This window comes from Cajanus cajan, chromosome 1 (genome assembly GCF_000230855.2).
Source record: "Cajanus cajan strain Asha chromosome 1, NIPB_CcT2T_4, whole genome shotgun sequence".
Lineage (NCBI taxonomy): Eukaryota > Viridiplantae > Streptophyta > Magnoliopsida > Fabales > Fabaceae > Cajanus > Cajanus cajan.
The window spans coordinates 34,374,677-34,395,992 of NC_138517.1; the positions used below are offsets into that span (position 1 = coordinate 34,374,677).

Below are 21,316 nucleotides of genomic sequence, written 5' to 3' on the forward strand. Positions count from 1 at the left end.
TTAGAAAATAATTGAAACCTAATTTCTGTTGTTTTTACCATTTTTATACAAATATTTAAAATAAAATAAGAAAAATAAGCGACATTTTTATAATTACTTACCAAAATATGAAAATAAAGAGAGATTTTTGTTTTTGGTCAATTCATACACAACCCTAAAATTTATCATTAAAAAAAGGTAATCACCTTAAAGTTTATCATTAATTTTTTATTTTTATTTTTTACTTTTAATGAGCTAAGCTAACTCTATAGTTTGTTAATTAGATTAAAAGCATTCAGGTTTTTGAATGGAACCTCGCAGAAGCTTACTTTCTTTGACCAGCAGCCTCACCCTCTTTCTTCACATTTTTTTATTTTAATTTTATCTGTTGTTCTACCCTTATGGTTATGGCCCCCAAAACAAGAATTGAAAAACAAAAGCATATATATCCTCCATAAGGGTCTATCCACCTTGCAAAATACAAACCCAAAACGGTGTAGACTTGAAACCGTAACGTTTGAACCACTCAAACCAATAACTCGTGGGTTGGACTTTGGAAAAAGATACAAAAAAGAAAAAAAAACATAAAAATCACACAACTAAACTTTGGAACCACATTAGCACCCACCCTTTATTTTCCCATTCGAAGCTGCGTTAGCAGATTCGTCGTGGAATTCAAAGACCACCCTTTTTTCTTTCCTTTTCCTGTTTTTGACACGTATTTGAAAGACTGCAGCCTGTGTGGAATTTTGTCTTCCTCGTAGCTTATATATAAGCAAAGGAACACACTAACATATTCCCATCTTAATTTCTTCGTAGTGTTTCATCTTGGACCAGGACTTCCATTCTTATATACCAAACACAAAGAGGTATCTTCATACACAAAGGTAGGTTGGTTGATCATCCATGTTAGATTTTATCTGTTGCTTTTGGTGATGTAGATGTTGTTTGTCACATAAATATATCCATGGTGCCCCTATCAAAACCAAACTTGTTTCATTCACGGGGTTGCATGGTTAAAGAAAGATGGACTAAGGGATGATGGATAACTAGAGTTATACTTGTATGATTATGCATCATTTTCTTCATTTGATTTTTGCAAAAAAAAGAAAAACACAAAGAAAGAAAGTCTACTTTCTTGTCGTGATTTTGTTGCGACAGATTCTGTTTTTCGAAAGATACTTGAAACAAGAACAATTATGGAATGAAATTATCTCTACAAAATGGGGAGTTTTATAAAATTTCTATGGTAGATTTGTTGCATGTGTATCTAATGAACACTAACATGTGTATTATTATTACATGGGCAGGACTAAGAAATTAAGTGATAGTTTTGTTGAAACAAGTTGAAGTGTTGTGGGGGATCTACATCTCTATGGGATTATCACTTTCTTTACTCTCATCAGCCTGGGAAGAAATCGTTAGACATTCATTCTTTGGTCTGTCTTTGAACTTGGCCTTTGGTTCCAAAGATGGGGCAGTGATTCTGAGAGCAGGTAGCTTCAAGAAAAGAGAATCTGAAACCACTTCTGCGTTGTCAAAGGGTTCAAGCAAGTTGAATGATTGTAGACCCGAACACATGATCCTTGAAAGGAACCTTTCATGCATTAAAGATATGGAGATCATGGGGTCAAAGGAAAGTGAACAATTGCAGCATAAGCCAGTGCCTGTTCTTTCTCTGCCTAAAGAAGTGGTTTTCTCTTCACCAAGACCAGTTAGTGAGCTTGATGCTGCAGCAACTAAACTTCAAAAGGTGTACAAGAGTTACCGTACTAGAAGAAACCTTGCAGATTGTGCTGTTGTGGTGGAAGAACTCTGGTAAGTCTCAATCAGAAGCAATGTTTTTTAAGATTAGGATCCTTTCATGTTAGCAAGTTACATCACAATGTCATGTTACAAGACACAGAAATGAAAACTAACAACCTTATGATACAAATAATGGCAATACAAAACTTAGATGTAAATACACTTCAGTAACATACGTAATAAAAGTTTGCATTATTTATCAAAGTAAAACTCTAATTTTGATTGATATGAGAGGGTTCAAATTCATATTTTATATTTGGGTTTTCAGTTAAGGGTATGCTACGTGTCTTACTAATTGATTATGACATTTAATTGATGTAGGTGGAAGGCACTAGATTTTGCTGCTCTTAAAAGGAGTTCTGTTTCATTCTTTGATGTGGAGAAACAAGAAACTGCTGTGTCAAGATGGTCAAGAGCAAGGACAAGAGCTGCTAAGGTATGCATATTTCATTGAAATTCAACTTTCTCTAATTAATTAAAGTAAATTCGTTAGTTTTCTTGTTCATGCTATTTTATTTGGCATATTGTCATTGCTAATGGTTTCTTTTACAGGTTGGAAAAGGTTTGTCCAAGGATGATAAGGCTCAAAAATTAGCCCTGCAACATTGGCTTGAAGCTGTAAGTTATCCATTATTCCATCAAGTCTTACTTAGTCTTGAAATTGTGTTACACTTTAGTTTATAGTCTAATCCTTCTTGTTTTATGCACAGATTGACCCTCGTCATCGGTATGGACACAATTTGCACATGTATTATGATATTTGGTTTGAAAGCCAAAGCACACAACCATTTTTCTACTGGTAAACTCTTATTCTAAGATATCTAATAATCTACATCTTCTTATTTACTATAAATATAATCATCTCGAAGCTGGTAAAAACTATAGCAGTTAAGGATCTGGATGGTTAACTTAGTACATTTATGATATGCAGGTTGGATGTTGGAGATGGTAAAGAAATAAATCTCGAGAAATGCCCAAGAACCACCCTTCAACGCCAGTGCATCAAATATCTTGGACCAGTAAGTTATTCAACCTCACATTTGTAAAACTGTAATTACTATATACTTATAAAATATAAGAGGTTAATAGTCATGCACCGACACTGTAAAATAATTTTACACTGTTAATTAATCAGACAAACTCGGTTGATATAAAAATCAACAACTTACTATAAATGATAGTAGTTTGTAATTAGATGATAGTGTAATATCAGAGTATCATCTATTTTCTCAAAGTATAAACCATCTCATAATGTATAATCTAATGTTTGTCTTTGTTGTTACCATTGCAGAAAGAAAGGGAAGAGTACGAAGTAATTGTTGAAAACGGGAAGCTGGTATACAGACAGAATGGGGGGCTTGTGGATACTGATGGAAAGTCCAAATGGATATTCGTTCTTAGCACCACAAGGTCCTTGTATGTAGGACGCAAGCAGAAAGGTTCATTTCAACACTCTAGCTTTCTAGCTGGTGCTGCTACAACAGCTGCAGGCAGATTAGTTGCTCAACAAGGTGTACTTGAGGTAATTATATCACACATATAATATCTATATTCAGATAAAGTTTCTGATATATATCTATCCATGATTTGAATGGGATTGAGTTTATGACATATATACTTAATTTAAGAACCAAACTTACGTATCAATATGTATGATATTGTATCCAAGTTGTTTTTTTTATTTATTTTTTCCATACTTTAATTCAAAAGGATAGACCCACTTTTGCTTTTTCACTTTACACGTTACATCTCTTCAAAGGAAATAAAGTCATTTATCATGTACTCAAATTATTGATGCATAAGCAATGGCCCTTACACAAAGTGTTGATAAATAATGCAGGCTATTTGGCCATACAGCGGTCACTATCACCCCACGGAAGAGAACTTCAAAGAATTCATAAGCTTTCTTGACGAGCACAACGTGGACCTTTCTAATGTCAAGGTAAGTTTTTTTTTTTTTTTCATCCAAGTGAAGTTATTTAAAAAAAAAAAAAAAAAAAAAAATTGGTTGTGGAAGAATAAATCAGCTGATATGGTTGTTGTACTGGTTTCTTTCCTTGCAGAAATGTGCCATAGATGATGATGCACCTTCAATTGTTGGGTCCATTTCATTTAGTGAGATTAATGAATCACAACAACTGAATAAGGGTCCCTCTCTATCTTCTTCTCAATCGGGCTCAGCAGCTTCCACTAATGTCAACAACAATGGCATCACCATTAATGCGAAGGCCCATAAAGACATTGAAAAGAAGGTGTTTGACGTGTCCAAGAGGCTATCATGCAAGTGGTCCACTGGGGCTGGGCCCAGGATCGGCTGTGTGCGTGACTACCCTGAGCACCTCCAATCAAGGGCGTTGGAGCAGGTTAACCTCTCGCCAAGGCCCGCTTCCGCACGCCCGTATAGCTACGGCCCAATCCCCTCGCCCAGGCCCAGCCCAAAAGTTAGGATGTCTCCCAGGCTGGCTTACATGGGCTTGCCCAGCCCAAGACCCTCAATTCCTTCTGCAAGTTAAGATAACCAAGTCTCGGACCATGTATATATACACGTGTCCCCTTAGTCACAAAACTTGTGTCAACTATGCTGACACTTGACTTGAGATGAGACCAGAGAGACTTAACTCTCTTTCTCTCTCTCTCTAGCTTCTGCTTTGGTTTTACAATTTGTTCATTTCTTTATTCTTGGGTTGCATTTGCATTAACTATTAACCCTATTTCTCTCTAGTTTTCTTATCATTCAACATTTTGATTCTTCATTGTAAGTAGGGCGGGTACAAAATCTCTAATTGAAAATGAGATCATTTTTGTCTATTAAAAAATTTCAGCTATGAATAAAATAACAATCTTGTTTGTACTTCTAGCTTTTATTGTTTGTAACTATTTTTTTTTTGTCTATAAAATATTAATTGGTTTTATTGATAATTAGTCTCTATTAAAAAGTATAGTTTATCTTTTGTAAGATTTCTACTATGAATCAAGATTTTTCTATCAATAAATTTAAACCCAATATCTTATTTAATAATGTGTTCATATGTTATTTAATCATATTAGTAATTATATAGAATTTTAAATTTATTAAATGAATTAACAATAATACTATATATGATCACGATTCAAAGTGGGTTTATCAGATTGAACTTAGAGTGATTTGAAATCAAAATGATTTTCCAATAGTAAAAGTTTTAGATAGAAAGGTATATATTGACTTCAAACAATGCACTAAAACTAATTTTTATTATTTTATGGTAAAAATGAATTTCGAGGCTTAAAATGTTATTTTCGCTAATGTATTGCATTCATTGTAGTTAAAAATATATTGATCTGAAATCAACTCGAGTTTTAGGTTATGACTGAAATGAAGTTAGTTTTATTTTGGATTTGAAGTTTTGCATTCCATTCAAGTTAGAATACCTTGTTTTAGACTTGTTTCTTTTTGTTTTTGGTGCATTATAAAGCTTATTAGTTTCCAACCCCGATATAATTTTAATTTGTTAATTGATCTGGTTTATTAAATAAAATATGCTTTTCTCCTAAGCTTTATCTCTTCTCACACAATTTTGCAGCAGTATCTTGAGTGAGAAAAGAAAGAGTCACTTTCACTTGTTTAGTTTTATTTATAATAAAAGGTGTGAAAGAAATTTTAAAAAAAATGTTAATTCTTTGATTTGGTATGCAAAGAAATTTTTGAGCAAAAAAAAAAAAAAGAGTGACACTCTCGGCATTTTTTTTTAATCCAATTTTGCATAAAAATTCGTGAGAATAATATTGTTTTGTTTTGCACTTGCTTTTCACGTATACCCTTCTAGTCCTTTTTTGTCTTTTTTTTTTGTAGGTGCCCTTAGTCCAACACCACCTTCGCAAGCCCGTTGTTCTTTTAGTCGAAAAAAAAATATATATATATATATAAAATAGCGACTGCTTTGCATGTTGTCTCATAGCCTATCCCATGAGATGAAAGTCAATCTAGCATCCCATGATCCCAAATCCCATTGTTTGTATCTAGAACTAGAATATGGGTTTATGCAAAAATGGACCTATGTTTGAATCATAGATCAAATAGGATAGAATTACGGAGAAGACAAAATAGGGTTTTATGAATGAAAAAAATATGATTAGAAATATTGGAGTAGTAAGGATTGGATTTAAAACATATGTTTATTCAATTTGATCAACTTTAATCGGATTAAAATGGTTTAATCCCAAATTAGAATAGTTATATATATATATATATATATTTTTTTTTTCATTCATAAATTTGAATCAATCAGATCAAATCATATTTGATTTGAATTAGTTTATTTATTAGATTTATTTGTTAAAGAAATCACATTAGACAACTTGTAAAATATATTTCTATATAAACATTCAATATTATAAACATGTTTATTAACATTATAAAGTACTACTAAACCATTTAAAATTGCAAACTTAAAAAGTAATAAAAATTATTAAATTAAAACTTAAATTTGTCCGATATCACAATCCACAAATCTATATGTCATCCTTAACATCATATACGGAGTAAAATATCTCAAATGATTATGACCAACCCTACAAAAACTCAAATATTTAATTGATATCCAACTTTCATGAAATGAAAGATATTCATAATGAAACAAATAAAAAACTTGGGCTTCATTTTTATCCTTTGATACTAAATGAATATGTCAGTTTTAAATGAAAAAAAGCTAGATTTAATGGATCACTTATCCCTTCTTTATCTCTTATATATTAATAGTCAAAATTTGATAATCCAAAATAAATATAATAAATTAATAATAATAATAATAATATATTAAATTAATCAACAAAACGATTTGGTTCAACTAGTGAAAATCAAAATTCAAAATTCAAACCGAACCAACTAAAATTCTAATTTTTAAATCTGAACTGATATGATAGTCTGAACCAATATAATGTTTTCAATGAGTATTGAATTTATCAAATCATCAAATTGGATCAAATTTACAATCACTTCTAAAAAAAAAAAAAAAGAGACATCACTAAGATGATTAATTAAATTTTTTAATTGAGATTAACAATTAATGAAATGGATTAATATTTCATCATACCACTAACATATTATATATAAAAAAAAGTTAGAATTTGCTAAAATAGTGGGCTATTTAAATACGATTTTGTTTAGTCATCTTTATTTAATTTCCAGGTTATAAGGGATGAAGTTTGCTGATTATTGAACCTGTTTATGAAACTTTTTTTTTAATATTAATTACTGTTTTATAATTTGGTGAAAGTGTTTGGGTTTTGATCGGATATAAATTGGTGAAAGACAATTCAGGAGCGAATAATCAAATCACTCAATCACCGAAAAGAAAATGGCCAAAGTTAATAAAAGTGTAATTGGTCTTGGTCTAGGGTTATCATTCTTTGATTTTGGGTGGTACAACATGAACAGTGATAACTAATTTTGGGGTAGCACACCAATTTTGTAGGGGCCATATCCCTTTCAGCTTTTCCCAGGCTGCACTGATATGGTAATCGTTGCCCAGAGTGCACTGTGTGTGCAGACTATATACAATATAGCTGCAGCAGAAGAGAAGAGGGACCACAACCCAAAATCTTATTTCAGGGCACACAAAGATAACTTGGGTAATGCACAATCTGCACCATCCTTTCTTCCTACAACAGTACTCTGCAACCATCACTATCAGAGTATTTATGCACTCATCACTCTTCTGTTGTTGGGGTGAGTGAGTGAGTGAGTTCTGGATTTTTGATACTTGTGTTGCTGGCTTTTGTCTTTCAAGGCGACTTATAGAAATTGGAGACAAGGTACACCTTTTCTTCCCTTCCCATGACTCTCCTTTTGCCTAATCAATATGATGACACCATCATGTGCGTGTCAAAAAATGCAATTTGTACTACCATATAAATATAAATTCATGTTGTCATAAAGCTCAAGTTAGTTAAGAATTTTAGACACCCTTTAGCAAGATCAACAAAATCATAATATTAGCATGTGTTTGGTTCTGCTTGAGAACCATATGACATAGATATAAGACATGAATAATCATAAACTATAATATATCTTTAGACATGGAATTTGACTAACACAATGCGATTCTAAACATGCATGTAGTTGCTTTTCAAATGATTGATCTTCATGATAATTAAAACTCTTTTTTTAAGTATTTACTATAGTTTTACTTTCATAATTCAAACTTAAAACTTTTGATTAAACATAAATAATTTCAAATTAGAAGTTAACTGAATAACAAATTAGTAACTTCCTAACCAGCCAAGCTGCTAAAACAAATTTATAAATGCAATTTAGAAGCATGGCTTATAAGTTAATTTTAACACAATGTTCTAGAATATGACGAGTCCAATCAAAGTAAACTCTTCTCTTTGGTTGGTGTCAACATATATAGACACTTGACTTGAGTTCAAGTTTGTTCTTATGAAATTTCAAACATTATATTAATGCCAAATTAAACTTAAAACGGTGACTGCGCAAACAATTTGAGTGAGTCAACAAAGGTACAGATTGGGATAAGTAATAAATATATACTGTCACATTCATTCATATTCACTTTAATCAAAAGTATCATGAATGAATATTGCTCTTCTCCAACGCAGCTTTGACCGTCATTAGTGATTCAATAAGGGCAGATTCGCTGCATGATTCCTGTTCCCCATCTACCAACCTCTATGAAATGGACTTAACCATGAAATGTTGCATTCCATTCTGCCTCTGTTGCTCTAATTTCCCATTTAATTAGTCTTGGTCCAGTCGCACTTGCCTACATGGCATCATTTGTTCCACTTTCGGGTACTTACAATTATGACTTAAATCATACTTGTCCACTCCAGATTTCTTTTGTATTCCTATTACCATGAAAACTGAAAAGTATACTTGAATCTAGTACATTATCAAAAATTATCTTTAACGATTATTTATTATTGTTTTTAGACTTGTCATGAGATTTGGTTTTGAGTCTCTATTAATTTATTTGTAGGTATTTAGTCTCATAAATTTTATGTTTGATTTTTCAGTCTTTGATGTAAGAGAGTGCAGTGAAAATTTCATATTAATTAATCATATGATCATACAAGTTTATATTAATGTTATCAGATTTAGTTTAGACTAGTTGGTCCAATTGATTGACTCAAAAATCGATCACTTAATTAGTTCGAGCTAGTTAATGACTCGATATAACTTAACGGGTTTAGCCTAAAACTATTGACTCAAGTTTGATTGACCCGATATATATATATCCCTCATTTATCACATAGTTCTGGTCATATTACACAATATTGTTGAGAATTTTAATATCTCTATTCATAAAAATCTTATAATATATTTTTACCTATTTATAATATTTTTTTAAAACATGAATTTTATATATTGTCAAATATTTATAATTTTTTAATATAGATTATGTCATGCAAATCAATTCGAGACTAAGTGATTCTATCTCTAATCCATTAATCTAATATTTTGATCAAGTTGCCTACCAGATTGAGGATGATAATATTGATGGATATAAGTGAAAAATAACAATTATTTTACAAACTCATTTTTAGATTTTTAGAAAGTTGAATTACACTCCCGTTTACTTTTGTTAATATTATATATAATATATAATATAATATTTTACAAAGAAAAACTAATAATAATATTTTGATAGATAATAATAATAATAATAATGTGTTTAACCGAGGAACAAGAGTTGGTATGGGAAGTCAATTCAGACTGTTAAAATGAAAATTTTTAGTGGCTCTGCAGTCTAGGCAGTCTAACGCTTTCTGCATATTTTTACTTTCATATTCTAGGGACATTGCATCCCAGTTATAATCAATTAACAACGAATCTGAATCAGGTCCACCTGCCGCAGTTATTATTTAGTGGATAAATTCTTATATTATATTCATTTTTAACATTTTATTAAAATATGTAACTGATAGGGCAAGATTCTTGTATTATCCCATAAAATTTTATTATAAAGTTTTTTATGATGTGGTATATCATATCATAGTTTTACATTATGAATGCATGAAAAATATTTTTGGCACTCCTACGAATACATACCATAGTTTTAAAAACCGGACCGGTCATCGAACTGGTTAAGGTACTGAGTTAGTGGGTCAAAAGTTGATTTTTTTTTTTAAAAGTATTCATATTAAATATATTTTATACTTATAAATTTTAATAAATTCATATCTTATTTTAAATTTTAATTTTTCTATCTTATTTCAAATTATTTTTATTTTTATTTTATAAAAAATACATAAAAAAATTACATGTTAAACGGTATATTAATACAAATTAAAAATATAAATAATATGTACATATATAATATGCTTGCAATTAATATCAGAAAATAATATATGTAATATTTACATAAATATTGCATTATTAAATATATAATTTAAAATTAATAATATACTATAAAAGTTATTTAAGTTGTATATATTGTAAACAAATATATTAGAACAAGTAGTCATTGTTATATTTAATAAGACTCATTGTTTTTTCATTAAGAGATTCAATTTTCATTATTATTTTTGTGATTTATGGTCCCTTAAAAAATTAAAAAAAAAAAAAAAAGTGGTTGAACCGGTTTGACCCATCGGTTCACCGGTTGAACCGGAAAATTGACCGGTTCAATCTGATTTGAAATGGGTCGACTGCATAACCGATCCAATTTCATATTCGGACCGGCTAGACCACCGGTTCCCGGTCCAACCGGTCCGACCGGCCGGGTCGGTCCGGGTTTTAAAACACTGGTACAAACACTCTCGAAAGTAAATAGGAAGAAAAAAAAAAGAGAAAGTGATAGATATCCAAATATATTAGAGTCAATAAACACATTTTGTATTGAAACAAATTTTATAGCTTTCTGGATTACTCCTATATCTGTCTCTCTATAGACAAGTCACTTGTCAAAACAAAATGTTGAGAAATGCCAACCTGTTTTCCATCTGTCTGAGAGAAAGTGAGACTCAACAAACATTGCTCAGCCAAGGTAAATAAATTAATAAAGAGCATGCAACAGAAAAAGAATGGAAGTATATATATATATAATAATCGAGTAAATCTTTGTGTCTACACTTTGTTCTTTTTGTGACACGTTGCACCAATCTTGTTCAATAAGAGTAATATTTACAAGGGTCAAGGGAGTGTGATTCGCCAACCCAAAACTCTGCTAGTGCTTTGCCCTATTGTGGATATCTATCTATATTCTCTTTTGCATAACCATGAAGACAAGAAGAATGTGCTACATTATTCTAATGGCTTCAGTTCTACTCTCTTGTTTGGTTTGCGTGAAAACCAAGCCTTTGTTTCTCATTGATCCTTCCACTCAACAAGGTCAGCCATCTCATCAACACAAACGTTATCACTAATCACTTCTTATTTCCACATCATGTTATCAACATATTATTTCATTTATAGCGTGTTTCGTTCCACGTTTTACATATGATTTTTTTACTAATAGTTATAACTTTCATAACATCATGTGATTTCTAGAATCCAATAGTTACAGCTTTCATATCCCAAATGTGATTTTTAGAAGTTAATAATTATAGTTTTCCTTTCTCACACATGATTTCTTCGTTTTCAATGAACTTCCAAACATGTCATTAATGCGAGTTTGGATCACGTTACAGTCACTCCAAACCCACAATTAGTAGCATATGAATCCCATTTCCCACTCTCACTCTCTAATGAAGCATTGTCTTTTTTCACCTTTTGGTGGTTACCAACAGCACATTTGAAACACACTGCTAAAGTAGCTGATGAGACAACCATAATGCAAGATGTCTCGAGACATGCCTTTGACCCTGCACAGGTACCATTGTGTTTTTGAATAATCTTCTTGTTAGAGACATGACATGATTATTATTATTATATATGTTTGTGTTAAAGGTTAATGAGAGAAAGAGAATATTGAAAGCAAAGGCTAATGGGTACAAAGATTCATTCAGAGGACTGAGTAGACTAGGATCAACACCACCAAGGTGTGAGCACAAATGTGGAGGCTGCATTCCCTGCGACCCCATTCAAATTCCTACCAACAATGATCTTCTTGGGGCTCAGTACGCCAATTACGAGCCCGAAGGATGGAAATGCAAATGTGGCAATTCTTACTTCAACCCATAATTATACGTTTGTGTGTAAAATTCTACCTAGCCATGGTGTTTATAGCCTTGAAATTTGGATGCTTGGTTACAACCTGAGAAAGTTTTGGGTTAATACATGCTGTTTATCCAGAGTTTAGGATTTGTACATGCTACTTTAATCTTTATCGTTAGAATCACTTTGGTGATTTATTGAGCTTAGATGATTGAAATATCTATTTTATAATGGTTTAAATATCTATTTACTTTCTTGTATCTGGTTAAAAATGTTTTCTTTTAGTGTTTATGTATTATTTTTATTTTATAATTTTAAATAAATTTTGTCTTTTAGCTTTTCTAGAAAAAATAAATATAAAGGGAAAATAATATATAAAAATTAAAAATAAATTTAATAATTGAAATTATTATTTAAAATTTATAAAATTTTACTTAATTATTTAAATCTTGTTTGAATAAAATTCACAAATATTAGACAATTTCTTTAGTTTACGACCTTACCTCAACGTGTTTTTGGTTGCTGATTGGCTGATTTTCCTTTGGATAAAAGAATTTGTATTAGATATTACACTTGGCTTTACAACCGTTATTTTGTACGTTTCATCGAAATTTTTTTTTTTTTTTTTGGTAAGTCAAAGCTAAGAAAACAAACAGAAAAAAAAGGAAGATTACATCCTACGGAACACTGTTCCAGCTGCATCTGCCGTCACAAACGGGTGTAAACCCTCAGGCATGGTATCCAAACTACTAGGTTAACACCACAATTTGGCCCTAATTTCGACAAAAAATCTGCACTTTGGTTTCCTTCTTGAAGAGAATGGCAAACACAAACACTCCAAGATTGTTGCAGTAACTCCTTAATGTGAGCAATGATAGGAGCATACTTATGCAACACGTCCAATGATCCCAACACCAAATTGACTGCCAGTAACGAATCAGAAACACAAAGTATATTGCGAAAGTTAGCTCTCCATGCCAACTTCATACCATGTAAGATAGCTAATAACTCCGCTTTGAGATTCTCCCCAACTCCAGCATCCCCATAAAAACCCATAAGCCAACGACCAAAGTTGTCTCTACATAAACCTCCATAACCCGCCGGACCCGGGCTACCAAGCGCACTGCCATCCACATGCACCGTGATTTGCCCTTGGCTAGCTTGTAAGCATGTAACGTGACGCTCCTGTCGAGCCACCCTCTCCTGTGGTCCCCATAACGTTTTAAACAGAGATGACATAGCCTAAATACAACCAACCAAAACATGAGGGGGAGATATTATACCCGAAAAAACTCGACGGTTGCGTTCCAGCCAAAGTTCCCATAATAAGCTAACAAGCATGACCCCATACTCGTCAATGTTAGCTTTCAACCATAAGAACCAATTGATTGTACCCCATTGTGGTAGAACCAAACCAGGGAACACAGACTGCCATAGCAACACAGTTACATCACAACCAAAGAAAATATGAAATGCATCCTCAACTGTTTTATGACAACATTGACACAAGGTGTCTAAACCCATGTGACGTGAGACGAGAAACTGAGTAGAAGGGATGCACTCATGGGTTAGCTGCCACAAAAATAATTTTAGATTCTCTAGTATCTTGAGCCGCCAAATCCAACCCCACACCGAGTCATGGATGCCATCCTCCCATGCCAATAGCCACTCATACCCCTCATAAGCCGTATATCTCCCTGACAGTGCTCCGTTCCAGACCCAAACATCTGGTAAGGAATGATGAAAGGTCATGCTAAGCCCTTCAATACGTTGACGTAAAGTATCAAGTATAGGGGTATGAAGAATGTTCAAGTTCCACTTCCCCTATTGCAATACCTCACATACCTGAAGATTCACATCTCGAAAATGCACATAAGGGACATCTAAACAAAGCGCCAAGTTGCCTTACCAAACATCATACCAGAACCGTACGTGTCCGGCACCCAGCTATAGTTGAAAACCATCATGCAATTGAGTATAGGTCTTGGCTAAAGCACTCCAAAATTAGAACCTTTCACATCTAGGCGGTGTTGTAACGTAGCACCAGGGTATTTATTTAGAACGAACTGCACCCATATCTTGTCCTCACGATGACCCACATCCCATAATAACTTTCCCAGAAGAGCTATGTTTTGTAAACGAGCAATCCGGGACACCTAGACCACCATGCCGTCGTGCTCTCGTAACTATATCCCAACGTGCAAGGTGGAGCTTACGTGTACCATCCCCACTCCAGATAAACTGACGTGCCTCCCTATCAAGCGCATCACAAATTGTTTGCGGCAACCACTGAAACTGCATTGTATAAGAAGGAATAGCAACCACAACAGAGTTAACCAATGTTACCCTACCAGCTCGATTTAACAGTTTTCCCTTCCAAGAAGCTAGTAGTTGTGATACCTTGTCGATAATGTAATCAAAATGAGCCGACGTCACCCTACCATGCACCATGCGAAAGCCCAAATACCTTCCTAGATTACCCGTTAACCGAATATGAGTAATATCTACTAAATTATGCTTTACTTGAGGTGGTACACCAGCCGATACGTGACCTTTAGATTTTTCAGGATTAAAATGCAAACCTGAAACTACTGAGAAACGCTATAACAAATCAACCATAAACCGCACCTGGGAGGGCTTAGCCTTAACAAATAGTAAAATATCATCAACAAAAAATAAGTGGGAAATAGAAGGCCCTCCTTGTGGCAATCTAAATGGCTCCCACCTTCCTTCCTGCACTGCACCCGTAATCATTGCCCCTAATTTTTCCAAACATAACACAAACAGATACAGTGATAGGGGGTCACCTTGGCGAAGCCCTCTTTTGGGAAAGAAAGATGACGTCTTCTTCCCATTCCACAACACAGATATAGAAGGGGAAGAAAGGCTATGCATCACTAACCGAACAATATTCGGACGAAAGCCAAACTCATTAAGTACTTGTCCCACGAAACTCCATTCCACTTTGTCATATGCCTTCTCAATATCAAGCTTATACACCACATTGCCCTTCATTTTCCTCAACTTCTTCATTGAATGAATTATCTCCTGTAGAACTATAGCATTATCCACGGGGCTCCGTCCTGAAATAAAAATAGTCTACAAAGGGCTCACTAGCTCATTCAACCAAGGGCGCAAACGAATAACAAGAACTTTAGACATGAGTTTATGAATTACATTACATAAGCTAATGGGTCGAAAATCTTTGAGCCTTTTAGGATCCTCACACTTAAGAATAAGTGTGACCAAAATATTTGATATTTGCGGGTCGAAAGAACCTGTAACAAAAGCATCACGAACCAACTTCCAAATTTCACTACCAATCTGATCCCAATACATTTTATAGAAAAAGGCTTGAAAGCCATCAGGGCCCGGTGCCTTATAAGAGGGCATACTCAGCAGAGCCGAATGGACCTCTTCCATCGTCGGAACTTCCCCTAGTTGAGAGATAAGACTATCAGGAAGACGAAGCAGGTGCGGTGTAAGTGGTGTGGAGACTACATTCTCTGATGTGCCAAAAAGATCCTTGAAATACTTAACTGTCGCTCCTTCTAATTGTTCTTCATCAGTACTCCACACCCCCGAATCCAAGAAATGCCCATGTATCTTCCCTTTCTTTCGCCGTATCACTGTTTGTGTATGAAAAAACCTGGTATTTTTATTGCCAAAACGGATCCAATCTTCCCTGGACTTTTGAAACCATATGGTTTCCTCCTGAAATAGAGTGAGTTCATACTCACAGAGAGTTCATGGTAATTATGGAGTAGACGTAAAGAATCCACTCGCTCAAGAGTCCTTTCAATACCACGTAGCCTGCTCTCCAATGCCTTCTTTCGAGTATGAGTGTTGCCAAAAACCTCTTTGTTGAAAACCATAGAATCCTGACGAACATAATCTAGGGATTTAGCCACATCCCCATTCCCTCTTTCCCAAGCCTTGCGTACCACCTCAACATACCCTTCATGAGTACACCATGCAACTTCAAATCTAAAGGGACGATCACCCCTTCGAAAAGGGTAGCCACCACACCTCAATAGGAGGGGATTATGATCAGAATGTCGTCGCGAAAGTACCTCCACTATCGCCTCCGGAAACTTCATACGCCATTGAATGTCCCCCAAAACTCGATCCAACTGCTTGTGAATTGGCCCCTGCCCAGTAGCCATTCTATGCCACGTAAACCGACCTCCCACTTGATCAAGTGTTAAGAGATCACACTCATCAATCATGCGGCCAAACAACGCAGCTCGACTATGAGAAAACAGGCCTCCACGTTGATTAGAGGGAAGAAGAGTTTCATTAAAGTCACCAAATAGAACCCAAGGAAGGTGAAAAGAAGCGCGGAGTGAGCAAAGATAATCCCAAAGACGCACCCTCTCCGTAGGATTCGGACTCGGATACACCCCTGAACATATCCAAATGTGAGACCCTTTAGACACTTTAATAGAAACAACTTGGTTCGTAGAGTTAACATTCTTAAAAGTGAAAACTGAAGATGACAACTGAAGAACCCATATACCCCCTGCGTGCCCTCTAGCCTCCTGAATTTCAACCACCTGATAGCCCAAGATATCCCAAAAACGACGAACCCGTGTAAATTGGACGTGCACTTCAAAGAGGAAAACAAGATCAGGACTATACTTCCGTAAATTATCCCTGATGTGAGAGCGATTTCTCTTGCCTGAGGCACCACGAACATTCCAAGCCAAAATTTTACAGTCCATAGCTATCATTATTAAATTGATAAAAGATAGAAGCAAAGAGCAAGGGAGCCAGTTCACCGTCAAGTAACTATCCCCGACCTCGACCTATCAAGGGTCTCCTCCACCATCTCATCATCATCCTTTGAAAGCTGCAGTGATCCATCCCCCCAGTCTCATGGTAAAGAGTGTAAACCAGTTGACCCTCCCGCATCCCAAACTGGAGGGCAAGGTTTGTGAGGACCTGTAGGAGAACGTGGCATCCCAAGCACAGGTGTTGGGTTCGTATGTTGCTTTTCCCTAAGTGTCACGTAATTTGCATGCAGCATGGGCCCCATCTCAACTCCCGCAGATAACGTAAATCCCAAGCTTTTAGGCTTATCATGCACATTGGGTTCCCCGCCTCCTATCTCATGAGGAATATCACCTTTAACAGGGCTGGGTGACCTGCATTTCAAAACCATATCACGTGGGCCGCCATACGGTGAGTGACGTGGTTGTTTAAAGGTTTTGTCATGACCTTTAATAGTAGGGCCCACGTTATTACCAACCCTAGTAGCCTCAGCAATAACGACGCCACTTGTATGTGCCTCCAACGGACCCGTCATCATATGAGATGGTTCTCCAGATTTAGTGCCCTTTGTATTTAAAGCATTAAAAGAATTGTGATTAAAAACAGATTTGTCCACATGCGTGAAATCAGTTTTAAATCGTGGAGGAAATAAACGATTCTTAAAACCCCGTTTTGATTTTTTGACCACAAGCCAATCCCCATGTAACTCCCCAATCCCATGATTGTCGTGAGTGTCATCACGGGATTGATTTTGAGTTGAAGTCGAGGGGCCCACAGTTGGACCGGCAAGTTGACTTCCTGCCCTCCGATCCGCTACCGTCTCCTTCCCCACATCCAAACCAGGTTGACTATGAGAAAGTGATCCTGATTTAGCCGCCCCACCCACAGGACACCCTCGAGCTAGATGTCCATAACGACCACAACCTACGCATAACCAATGGAGGCCCTCATATTCCACCTTAAACCAATGATCACGAAACCACACCCGTCCCACCACCGGCTCATCCCAGGCTAACTCTACGCACACTCGTGCAAACCTCCCATGCGAAGTAGACAAAGTTGTTAAATCTACCTTCACTGGCCTCCCCATAACGGACGCAAGTGCCAAGAGCACACTTTCGTCATAGTATTCCATTCTTAGAGAAGGAAATCGTATCCACACCAGCGTTTTATCAATAATTTCTTCAGATGCCACGAAGTCTGGAACCCACTCCCTGACCGCAAGATAATGATCAAAAATAAGCCATGGTCCCTGTGACACCCTCTACCCCAACATATATATATATAATAATAAAAAGAAATATCTTATTGGATAAAAAAAATATTTAAAATTGAAACGACAATTCCAATAATCATGTGAGTAGAGAATTCACATTCATGTTCTTAATCCAAATAGCAAATAAAATTACAAAGAATAAAAATTGAATTTTCCAAAATATATACTTTAATAAATCATAAACAATGTCATATTCTAATTCTATCTATGTCCCGATGTCACATGTCCTATCAGAGCAAAATCCCACATAAAAGCCTCAGCTCCATCGTCCACATCCTCAGCCTCATGCTGTTGATGGTCTCCTGTATATCAAACAAGGGAAACAACACAAATGAAAGGAGTGAGAAACATCTCACTCTGGCTCACGGTGTAGGAACGCACACCAGATAGCCAAACACAAACAATACAGTTACCTCATAGATCAATCAACAACAATAGCTTATCCAATCATCCAAGTCATACAAATAGTAATTTATCATCATTTAATAATAAGAATGCACATGCATGGACACGAACTACATATTATCATGCATGTGACGCCAGTAAAACATCACATGGCATATTGCCGCTAGCAATACACGAAGAGTAGTCTAGGAGTACATGCCGGGTCACACCCTCTACGCACTCTCACTAGAAGGATATACTACCAGAGTCTCGTCGGGATAGCTAAGCCGCGCAAGATACATCCCATGCACACAATGGGCGAGACTGAGACTTCCAAACCGAGCTATCCCCAAGGACTAATCCCCAAAGCTTTTATACTAGGGGGCCTTCTCTGGCGGTGTATTCCATATCGTACCCTTAAAACACTTATGCAAATGATGCATGTCAATCAAGACTCTATGCATTCTCATATCACATTATCATTTCCCATGGTCATATCACATCATCACATTTCATTATCACATTTCATATCTCATGTCTCAATCACATTTCATATTATCTCATCATATCATCATATTACATTACCACATCTTCATATCTCATGCCTCAATCACATTTCACATTACATCATCATATCACATTATCACATTATCTCATCATATTCTCATAACCTCTACAGAGCACTTTAATTTATATCAAAACTCGTCTATGTGTAAAATTAAATACATATTTTTACATCTCATCAAACAAGGAATATAACAGAACAATCAGAAATCAAAACAGAAAATATTTATATTTTGCCTATTTCTCATAGGGTTTCCCGCAGGAACCCATAGAGCACTCTAAATCATATCAAAACATATTTATTCTCAAAATTAATCATATATTTACACATTACATTCAACAAGGAATACAATAGAGCAATCAAATAGCAAAACAGAAAATATTCATATTTTGTCTGTTTCTCATAGGGTTTCCCATAGGAACCCATAGAGATCTCAAATCATATAATTAATTACATATAAGAAAAATAATAAACAAAACAGATACAATTGGGAGAAATCCCTCATACATGAGCATACAAAAAATACAACAAACACAGGATTGGGAGCCAATCCCACTACCCAGCATACAATCCCACACCCAGAGCGAGGTTTCTCACTCCCCCCTTACCTGCATGAGCAGAAGACAAAGGTGTGATCTAAGGTCGTTCATGAGTACTCTTCCTTAGAGCTCTTTGTTTCTTTTTTTTTTTTCCTAACCCTTCAGAACGCAAATGAGGTAGATAGGGTTAACGCTACCTGACTCCTTAAATGGGTCAACCCAACCCATTTTCCTTTTCTTCTAACCCACTTCTCTTTTTCCTCATAATAATTAAATAAAATAAATACATGTATATTATAAAATATTTTTCCTCTATAATAATAATATATTTTTGACCCAAAATATAATAATATAATTTCAATAACAAAATATCATATAAAATCAACCTTCTCTTAAAACATATAAATATTTATTTAAATATGCTAATAAAAAATACTTATTTAATACGTACAAAATAATTGTCCAAAACAATAATTATTTAAAACATACAAAATAATATTCTTCTATAATTATTAAAATAATGACCAAATACCATATAATAATAATTATTATTATTATAATAATAATAATAACTTTATTGAAAACTGGGGTGTTACAGTCCCTCCGACATGGACTTTTCGATCAACTGCCAAATCAAACTTGACCATGTAATACCCATGGCCAATGTCCATCAAATCAAAATCACCCACCGGCTTCCATAATGACTTCAGTCTCTCCCGCATTATGAAGAAACCCAGATGCTTTCCCAATAGCTTAACAATCACTGCATCTTGCCATGGTTCACGTAACGATTACATAATCTTTTCATCCAAAAAAAGCAACGGGGTTTAAGACGATTCCCCTCCTCGAACTCCACACGAAAAAGTTGGGCCTCAATAAGATTCGTCTTTTCCCTTCGCGGAACAGTCTCCTTCCCATTCAAAACTTTATCGCGAAAAGATGGCTTTTGGTGAAGCGAAGTACCCCCATCAGGAGGTTTAGGTGGCGGCGGCCGTCCCACATTAGCAAACGTTCCCGACTCCATGAGTGACATTCCTAAAGTGTTCGTAAAGGAGATCTGATCCAATTATATACTGCATGCCCACATATTTTAATTTTACTAATGTAATTAAAATGTAAATTAATATTTTAGTAATCGGAATGTACAAGTTAAACGTTTATTATATATTACAAAAATTATAAATATTAGATATACAAATAATATTATGTTTGAATATATAAATTATATTTAAATTTATATAATATATATTTTTAAATATCTAAATTATATTTTAGATTTATGAAAAATAATTTATATTATAGTACAAGATTATTTTTATTTATTGATAATTTATTTTTAAAATATTAAAATTTAATTCATAAATAATTATGATAAATAAAAATTGAATTAGATAAAAAAGTTAAAATAATTTTTAAATGTCTTTTTATTTTAAAAAAAATACTTTAAAATATTCTTACATTTAATAGGAGTTTGTGTTTAATATATAGAGTTTGTAAGACTTGTAACATCTCAAATTTTCTACTAATACAATGGTTTATTATTTTTTTTTTATATTTATGGAGATTATTTTCTTATAATTATTTTAATTAATTAAATGGGTTTTATAGAATATTTTAGAGATTTTTAATAATAAATATTTACAAAAATTATTTTTTAATATTTTGAATTTTAGTAGCCTAGAACGGGCCGTTTCGAAATTGGAACGGGCCATTCCAAACTACTAAAATGTCCTATAACCCTAGTTGGGAACGGGTCGTTCCAAAGTTAGGAACGGACATTTCAAATATGGTTATTGTGGGTTATAATACAATTCCAGAACAGGTCGTTCTGGTTTAAGAACGGGCCGTTCTAGACATGAATTTTGAATATGACGAATGAGTCCAAAATGGGCCGTTCC

General features: G+C 34.5%; 2 protein-coding genes across 2 annotated transcripts; both read left to right on the forward strand.

The window, feature by feature from the left end:
* Window positions 1–561: 561 nt before the first annotated feature.
* On the forward strand, window positions 562–4,636 carry LOC109804233 (IQ domain-containing protein IQM1). The gene is made up of 9 exons (XM_020366026.3): window positions 562–866; window positions 1,290–1,797; window positions 2,107–2,221; window positions 2,338–2,403; window positions 2,496–2,584; window positions 2,717–2,804; window positions 3,077–3,307; window positions 3,626–3,727; window positions 3,849–4,636. The coding sequence occupies exons 2-9, from the start codon at window positions 1,355–1,357 to the stop codon at window positions 4,296–4,298; spliced, it is 1,584 nt and encodes a 527-aa protein (XP_020221615.1). The 5' UTR covers window positions 562–866; window positions 1,290–1,354; the 3' UTR covers window positions 4,299–4,636.
* A 137-nt stretch (window positions 4,637–4,773) lies between these two features.
* LOC109803771 (EPIDERMAL PATTERNING FACTOR-like protein 3) lies at window positions 4,774–14,121 on the forward strand. The gene is made up of 3 exons (XM_020365444.3): window positions 4,774–11,116; window positions 11,515–11,597; window positions 11,675–14,121. Exons 1-3 carry the CDS (start codon window positions 11,005–11,007, stop codon window positions 11,906–11,908), a joined length of 429 nt encoding a protein of 142 aa, XP_020221033.2. The 5' UTR covers window positions 4,774–11,004; the 3' UTR covers window positions 11,909–14,121.
* Window positions 14,122–21,316: the final 7,195 nt, after the last annotated feature.